This window comes from Guillardia theta, assembly GCF_000315625.1.
Source record: "Guillardia theta CCMP2712 unplaced genomic scaffold GUITHscaffold_302, whole genome shotgun sequence".
Classification (NCBI taxonomy): domain Eukaryota; class Cryptophyceae; order Pyrenomonadales; family Geminigeraceae; genus Guillardia; species Guillardia theta.
The window spans coordinates 506-9,544 of NW_005434375.1; the positions used below are offsets into that span (position 1 = coordinate 506).

Here is a 9,039-nt window from a genome sequence, read left to right on the forward strand (position 1 = left end):
AAAGTCTTGTCTCGGTCACGTGATGTGTCACGTGACCGGTCAGGTGAGCCTGTCAGCCGGGTCACGGCCCCTGTCAGCCGGCTGACATGTCACGGGCCTGCTGACACGGTCCGCTGACCGGTCACGGCCGCCCGGAGAGCTGAGGCCCCCGGCCAATCTCCGGACACTTAGCCTCCTGGCGGGCCTCCAGGGGGTCTGAGGCGGGGCTGAAGGCTGCAGTCGGTCTACTGACGGGCCCGGCCGGCAGGATCCGTCGAGAAACAGGGGGGTCAAGGGAGGTTTTCTTCTGCCCACGGAGACGCTTACGATGGAGGGTCTCGCGCAACAAGTGGCCTTGCTGCAGGCGCAACTAGCCGCCGCCTTTCAGATGGGTGCTCTGATGGCCCCTCAGCAGCCCGCGGCGCCGACGCCGGCTGCTTCTACTGGACAGCATCCCGCAGCGGCGGGACGCTCCAATGTGTCAGGTGACACACATGCTCAGATGGTGGCAAAGTTGCGCTCAGTGCCAAAGCTGGACACTACGAGGCAGTCACCACAACGCAACATTCTCACATGGCTCACAGCTATGCAGTATGAACTAGAGTTGCATCAGATACCCACAGCCTGCTGGGTTCTTTGTGCCCTGGATTTCTTGGACCAGGCGGCACGCGACTACTATGTGCAAGCCTATTCGGCTACCGAACTTCGAGAGCTTCCCTGGGTGAAGTTCGCCACCCAGCTCAAGTCTCAACACATGCCATTGGGACTTCGAGCACAACTCGTTGCCTGTCTGGATCACCTCCGTCAGGAGCCGCAAGAATCCATGGCAACATACTACAAGCGTACGAAGCTTCTCAAAGAACAACTAGATCTCATTCCCGGTGGTGCGGCATTCGCCACCGATGTGATCCTGCGTGAACGCTTTGCAACGGGCATCACTAACGTCACAACGAAGCTTCTCCTCAATGCATGGAGTGCTTCCCATCTGCAAACGACAGGCTCGGAGCCGACGTTTCTCCAGCTCGCCACATATTGCGTCTCGCTCGATGCGTATGCCCACTGCACGATGCCAGATGGGTCCGTCAAACAGCTGAATGCTTTGACGTCGCATGTGCTTGCGGGTAAGCCCAATCGAGGTAAGGGAACCCCTGCTGCCACGGGAGTCCCGGGTCAGCCCCGTTCGGGGGGCAATCCGCAGCACACACCGGCCCCACGATACCAGTCCGGCACTGGCACGGGCAGGCCGGGTCGCTCAGGACGTCACTCGTCCAGAGATCAACGACGGGATAACGGCCGTCGCCAGGAGCGACAGCCTTCTCGATCACCCAGCGCCGAGCGCCGCAATGTCATCTGCCATGCATGTGGACGCTCGGGACACTATGCTAAGGACTGCCGACGAGCTCGTCGCAGCCAGAGCCCTCATCAGGCCCGCGCACGATCCCCTCGTGCATCGTCCTCGCCAGCGCGCGAAGATGAACAATCCCCCTCTGGTGAAGAGGACGAGCCCACTACCGCTGCCGTGACGACTCGGCAGGGTAAGCGTGCTGACGCTCAGTCTCGTCGACGCCACCACGTGCAGTTTGATGGCGAAGCACACGACTTGCTGCAAATGAATACGCTGACAGTTCAGACCGCCTCGACGCTGACTCAGGCGGCAGACATCGACTCCAACCTGCTCTACCTGCCCATTCAAATTGAGTCGGAACGAGCAGAACAACCCAGAGAAATCCTGGCGCTCCTGGACACGGGGGCGCAGGCATCCATTCTCTCGCGTGCGATTGTAGACGAACTCAGGTTATCTACGCACAAGATCGCCACCCCGGTGAAGGTCCAGTTCGCCAAGGACGACAGATCGGTTATAGTTCGGGACGCATGTCACCTTGACTTCCGGATCACAGCACGGAACTCACCCCTTGTCTGCATGAACTTGTCTTTCCACTTTGCAATCTCCTGCTGTGACTTGGCTCTCTCAGACAAAAGGCTTTTTTCAACAGCTTCGATGTCACGCTGGGACTGTTCAAGTGCCTTTCTAAGCTGCTGGGTCTCTTTAGCACTCTGCATTGCCTCAATCTTGGCGTTTTGGACTTGCAACTGTAAGCGTTTGACAGAATCCTCTTCCTGTAAAAGTTTCCTCCGTATTTGTTCGAGTTGGGTCTCGTGAACATGCTGCTGGATGCTTGCAAGGGGTTCGAAATGCTGTATCCCTGTCATCCCTGTCCCTCTACCACTCCTACCCCCCTGTCTAGCTGCAGTCATAGAATAAAATGTATCGAAACTGTCTCCTCCAAGCTCTGGCTCGTCAGTAGGCATCGAGAGTGCATCATTGCAAAGGAGCTTTGGACGCTTCAATACAACATCCAATGTCGGCGAAGAACAAGTGGTGGGATTACGATTCAAAGCCAAAGCCGTAGTAGCACGATTGAAGAAACGCTCTCCAAGCTCTGGCTCGTCAGTAGGCATCGAGAGTGCATCATTGCGAAGGAGCTTTGGACGCTTCAATACAACATCCAATGTCGGCGAAGAACAAGTGGTGGGATTACGATTCAAAGCCAAAGCCGTAGTAGCACGATTGAAGAAACGCTCTCCAAGCTTGAATTGGGCAGTATCAATGTCGTAACCTCGCTTGAAATACCGCATCTCCTTCCTGTTATCAATGCTTTTGAAGACAAGTGAATAGCTCTCAACAATTCAATCCAATAGCCTCTTCAATTGATCACTACAAACAAAGCTCATGGCTCGGGGATTGAACCAATAGTCACCACCTTCACATGTGCCGTCAACAACAATCTGCAGTTTCTTCAATTGATCGTCAGGCGTCAAAATGAGATCCGAAGAAACAAGTTTTCGCTTCCGGTTTCTATCGACAAGACAAATACCACTTGATGTCAAAAGAGAATCATGCACATCCAGGACAAAATCCAAAACTCGGTCCTTGCATCTCACAACATTGTCAGAAGGGATTCGCAGGGTCTGCATCCTCACAACATCCTTGATTCTCCCATTCTGCACAAGCTCAGCATCCACATTGATGTCCAAGAAAGAAGATGATAGAAGACTCGTTATAGAAACAACAGCAGTGCCCTCATATTTCAATCTCGTATCGTTGATCTCAAACTTCTTCGAACCATTGCCGTGCTTCCCTCTCATCGAGCTCAATGGAATGTCGTCATTCAAAACTTCTAAATTAGGCACAACACCCCTGTAGTGTGTCTCCAGCTACTACCCTACCCTACACCGAGATATATGACCCCACCCACTCATGCACTCTCATATTACTACCCCCACCCCATAATCCCCACTCTAACACACCACTCTTACTACTCTCCAGTTACCACCCTACCCCCACATCACAGAACAGACCGCAATCCACCAGAGCCGGTCGGTACCGTGCCGGGCCCGGACTTCTCAGTACCACCCGGTGCTCGGAGGGTAGGGTACCGGGCCTGGATATCTCAGTACCACCCCGGGTGCTCTGACATTCATTGAAAATGCAGTACAAAATATTTACTCAACTTTGCCCTCCCTGCCGGACAAGACTTTATGCTCGTGTCCGGCATCTGTCAGACACTTTGGGATTTTAGGAAATCCTGGGATTTGAACTAGGAAAAATCCTGAAAACGCTATCTAATTTGGGGTAGGAGAGTCTTAACCTAGATCTTAACCTGAGGTGGAATAATAGACAGAACAAGGTGTTTCTTTTACTGGATTGTCTCACAACATTGGGATGGCTTCACTGCACAAAATTTGTCTTTTGACACTGGTATGCAGTGCGACATTATTGTATCAGTTGAAAGCATATGTGGAGTTGCCTTCTCACACCAAAGGTTGGAAAGAAATTCGAGTTGATGATTTGTCGGAAGATCGAGTAGAGGATCCCAATTTCGGTGGTCGTTTGCTTCTCCCCTTAACGCTATGGAACATGCTTCGCAAAAGAATTCAACGTCGTTTGACAACTATTATTCACACTTGTGCGTTGCAAGACTGGAGAACCTTCGATGCGGATTCGAATGTTGTGGACCCAGGATTTGTGATATGGACCTGCAGACGGTTGTGTGGGGGCAACGGAGACAGGTTGCGAGGGCTGACGCATGCCCTTTATCTTGCATTGCAAGCGGGCTACAATCTGAGAATAGATTGGACCAACCCTGTCAATATTGACACCCTATTCACAAATCGTAGTTTTGCTCTTTGGAATACGGTTGTGAGCACCAGAAATTCAAGATCAGCTCAGATTGACATAATGAATACCAGGGAGAGCGTTTTATGTAAAGTAAAACATCACAAGGTTATCAGGTTAGCAACTAATATGGATCCTGAGCTATCTTCTTGCGATACATCTCAATATTTGAGGGGAATGTTCGTTGGAAATGGAACATCAGACATATATGACGTTTTGGGTGACCGCAACAGAATGATTGGTTGTACCTTTTGGTACCTGTTTGCTTTAGGTGACCGTATTACTGATCAGCTGATTAAGGAATTGAAATTGCTGCACCAGTTCGCAGGAAATAGAAATTGGATAGCATGTCACGTGCGAATGGGTGATGGCTCCATGGGATTGGGCAACCACTCTCGACTCACGAGTAGTGTTCTTGATACATCCTACAACGTAATTTCTTGTGCAAAACGTCTTGCATCGAGACTCAACTTTCCAAGGTACGTTATAGTAGTGGTTTCTGACAGTAACGATTTCAAACAAACGATACAGAAGAAATTTGCTAATTTAACGTATATTTCTCAAGTTTTTCCAGCACACACGGACTTGGGTTCTCACCACAACGGACTGAAAATTGCGCTCGATTCGTGGGTAGATAACCTTCTTCTGGCATTTTGCGATGCGATAATTGTGTCTCCTTCTGGCTTCAGCGTTCTTTCGGCACAAATTGGTCGATACCGCCATTTTGAGGTGGCCTATCTCGGAAGTTGTTGACTTGGCTGCTCTCGCTGCTGACCGCAGAATTCAAAATATTACCTTGTTTCGGCCACCTTGAGTAGGAGGAAAGGCAATGTAGCTCACAATCAAATAGAGTTTATATATGGTGTCAGGCTAACACATCAGAACATGTTAGGGCGAGAACATGTCAGGGCGTAACATCACAGTGTTCTTCGGACATTTAAGGGTTCCTAGTGCTTGTCGGAGTTAGAGACTCATAGCTCATCATTGGAGAGTTCATCATAGACATCATAGACATCACTTGGGCAGTTTTTCCATCGGGTGTATATCAGGCTAATGATTCGAGCGGGGTAAATCAGTATGTTCCCGCAAGATACGCGCGCACGATCCCTGGGTCAATCTTGATGTGGTCTTTCACAAACAAATTCCTAGCAAAATATGCGCGCATGAACACCCTGCACGTATTGGTTCAAGTACGTCAGACGAAGAGGAGGCCTTCCTAGCAATCTTGCTAAGGTCTTCTCATGTCTCGATGCCTTTGTTTCACATCCTAGCATACTGTATGTCTCTCATGTGTACATCAGAGACATGGCTTTGAAGTCTGCCCGACCGATATCATCTTGATGATTAATCGAATCAACCTCCACCTCACTGGCCAGAATTTTTAACCCAAGATCCACCAAAGACTAACTCTCAGTACTCCTGAGATCCTTACACCAACCTTATTCACCTCAACGATACACAGCTGTGCAGTCTCTAACACCTTCACTGATGATGATAGAACTCGAACTCTCAGAAGAACCACACAACACCACCAACACTTCCTTTATTCGCAGCAGTCACCTTCCCTTCAGTCCCTTGCAACCCAGTACAATGCACAGCGCGCCCTGGACACGTGTCCTCCTAACCCCCTCTTCTCCGCCTGACCCTCAGGCTCGTCGATTCCTTAATTCCAGACCTATGTCGAAACCCACTTCCATCTCGCTGAGCTTCGTCCACGGATGAGACGCAATACCCTGAACTTCTCGCCGTCTCCAAGAACTTATCCGAGTTCTTACACCCTCCCTGACGAAGTTAAGCGAGATTCTCAGCTTCCTTTTCCACTTCATCCTTCATCCTCTGGGAACCCCCTTTTTAAACATCTCCCTGCTCCTCCTCCAAGCTGCAACACCGCGCTCTCCTCCTCCAAGCTGCCTGCTCTTTCCTGGAAATCGCAATCTCCTCCTCCATGCTCCAAGCTCCTCCCTGCACCCAGATCCTCCTGCACCCAGATCCTCCTCCATGCTCCAAGCTGCTTCTTGCTCAGGCTCCTAGATCCTTCTCCATCCATCTTTTACCTACACACTCTCCTTCATAGAAACCTCGTCAGTACCATCAACACTCCTCCACCACCTGAACTCGACTGTGCGCACTGCACTTGTTCGTCAGGCTTCCCCTCTGATCAGTCAGGCTTCCCAGACACCTTTCTGATCATCTCGTCATCCATCCCATCAGTCAGTGTGCTTCAAATCCCATCGATTTCAATTGTCACCCATCTGCCTCGTCCTCACAAGGTCGCTGGAAGGGGTCTGGAGGGGAGTTTGTCTGGGGGAAAACGCCGTTTTTCTACGCTAAGTCCCGCGACCGGGCCCGCCTCAGCATATATATCACGCGGAGGACCCTGCAGGCTCTCAGATCTGTCTATCTGGACCCCGACCGAGCCCGCCTCGTCCTCACAAGGTCGCTGGAAGGGGTCTGGAGGGGAGTTTGTCTGGGGGAAAACGCCGTTTTTCTACGCTAAGTCCCGCGACCGGGCCCGCCTCAGCATATATATCACGCGGAGGACCCTGCAGGCTCTCAGATCTGTCTATCTGGACCCCGACCGAGCCCGCCTCGTCCTCACAAGGTCGCTGGAAGGGGTCTGGAGGGGAGTTTGTCTGGGGGAAAACGCCGTTTTTCTACGCTAAGTCCCGCGACCGGGCCCGCCTCAGCATATATATCACGCGGAGGACCCTGCAGGCTCTCAGATCTGTCTATCTGGACCCCGACCGAGCCCGCCTCGTCCTCACAAGGTCGCTGGAAGGGGTCTGGAGGGGAGTTTGTCTGGGGGAAAACGCCGTTTTTCTACGCTAAGTCCCGCGACCGGGCCCGCCTCAGCATATATATCACGCGGAGGACCCTGCAGGCTCTCAGATCTGTCTATCTGGACCCCGACCGAGCCCGCCTCGTCCTCACAAGGTCGCTGGAAGGGGTCTGGAGGGGAGTTTGTCTGGGGGAAAACGCCGTTTGCGAGCCATGGTTAGGGCAGTACAGAGCGGTGCGACGTGCCCCGAACAAGGGGAGGCTCATGGCGTGTAGAGAGGTCGTTCAAACTTGTTTATAAAATTGTACCATAAGAAGGCTCTACAAATTAGTTAGTCGACTACCCCATGATCTCACTGCAACTTCTGGGGTGCAGCCCTACTTCTCTGTTTATACTCAACCATTCCACAATACAGTTTAAAATATCTTATTGGAAAACAACATCAGAGTTATAAACCTGAAATTTGGACCCTGTTTGAAATCCTCAAACACTCCAACCCCCAATCCACATAGAAAGCAGAACAAACCCCTCGGGTGACGGGAAAACATACAGCCCAAAGCAGACAAAGCAAAATGTCAACGCTATGGCGGGGCTGAAGGCTGCAGTCGGTCTACTGACGGGCCCGGCCGGCAGGATCCGTCGAGAAACAGGGGGGTCAAGGGAGGTTTTCTTCCCCCTGGGAGAAATGTCCTATGGGTTTTTGGATCTGCGATATAAAAAAGTCTTGTCTCGGTCACGTGATGTGTCACGTGACCGGTCAGGTGAGCCTGTCAGCCGGGTCACGGCCCCTGTCAGCCGGCTGACATGTCACGGGCCTGCTGACACGGCCCGCTGACCGGTCACGGCCGCCCGGAGAGATCAGGCCCCCGGCCAATCTCCGGACACTTAGCCTCCTGGCGGGCCTCCAGGGGGTCTGAGGCGGGGCTGAAGGCTGCAGTCGGTCTACTGACGGGCCCGGCCGGCAGGATCCGTCGAGAAACAGGGGGGTCAAGGGAGGTTTTCTTCCCCCTGGGAGAAATGTCCTATGGGTTTTTGGATCTGCGATATAAAAAAGTCTTGTCTCGGTCACGTGATGTGTCACGTGACCGGTCAGGTGAGCCTGTCAGCCGGGTCACGGCCCCTGTCAGCCGGGTGACATGTCACGGGCCTGCTGACACGGCCCGCTGACCGGTCACGGCCGCCCGGAGAGATCGGGCCCCCGGCCAATCTCCGGACACTTAGCCTCCTGGCGGGCCTCCAGGGGGTCTGAGGCGGGGCTGAAGGCTGCAGTCGGTCTACTGACGGGCCCGGCCGGCAGGATCCGTCGAGAAACAGGGGGGTCAAGGGAGGTTTTCTTCCCCCTGGGAGAAATGTCCTATGGGTTTTTGGATCTGCGATATAAAAAAGTCTTGTCTCGGTCACGTGATGTGTCACGTGACCGGTCAGGTGAGCCTGTCAGCCGGGTCACGGCCCCTGTCAGCCGGCTGACATGTCACGGGCCTGCTGACACGGCCCGCTGACCGGTCACGGCCGCCCGGAGAGATCAGGCCCCCGGCCAATCTCCGGACACTTAGCCTCCTGGCGGGCCTCCAGGGGGTCTGAGGCGGGGCTGAAGGCTGCAGTCGGTCTACTGACGGGCCCGGCCGGCAGGATCCGTCGAGAAACAGGGGGGTCAAGGGAGGTTTTCTTCCCCCTGGGAGAAATGTCCTATGGGTTTTTGGATCTGCGATATAAAAAAGTCTTGTCTCGGTCACGTGATGTGTCACGTGACCGGTCAGGTGAGCCTGTCAGCCGGGTCACGGCCCCTGTCAGCCGGCTGACATGTCACGGGCCTGCTGACACGGCCCGCTGACCGGTCACGGCCGCCCGGAGAGATCAGGCCCCCGGCCAATCTCCGGACACTTAGCCTCCTGGCGGGCCTCCAGGGGGTCTGAGGCGGGGCTGAAGGCTGCAGTCGGTCTACTGACGGGCCCGGCCGGCAGGATCCGTCGAGAAACAGGGGGGTCAAGGGAGGTTTTCTTCCCCCTGGGAGAAATGTCCTATGGGTTTTTGGATCTGCGATATAAAAAAGTCTTGTCTCGGTCACGTGATGTGTCACGTGACCGGTCAAGTGAGCCTGTCAGCC

At 53.3% G+C, this 9,039-nt stretch overlaps 2 protein-coding genes across 2 annotated transcripts; both read left to right on the forward strand.

Moving 5' to 3' along the window:
* Positions 1 to 307: 307 nt before the first annotated feature.
* Positions 308 to 2,076, forward strand: GUITHDRAFT_122256 (hypothetical protein; the record flags this gene model as incomplete). The annotated part of the gene is made up of 2 exons (XM_005818476.1): positions 308 to 1,834; positions 1,960 to 2,076. The coding sequence occupies 2 exons, from the start codon at positions 308 to 310 to the stop codon at positions 2,074 to 2,076; spliced, it is 1,644 nt and encodes a 547-aa protein (XP_005818533.1).
* Positions 2,077 to 3,665: 1,589 nt separating this feature from the next.
* Positions 3,666 to 4,427, forward strand: GUITHDRAFT_156551 (hypothetical protein; the record flags this gene model as incomplete). The annotated part of the gene is made up of 1 exon (XM_005818477.1): positions 3,666 to 4,427. A coding segment is annotated over exon 1 (724 nt), but the record flags the coding sequence as incomplete, so codon positions are not given.
* Positions 4,428 to 9,039: the final 4,612 nt, after the last annotated feature.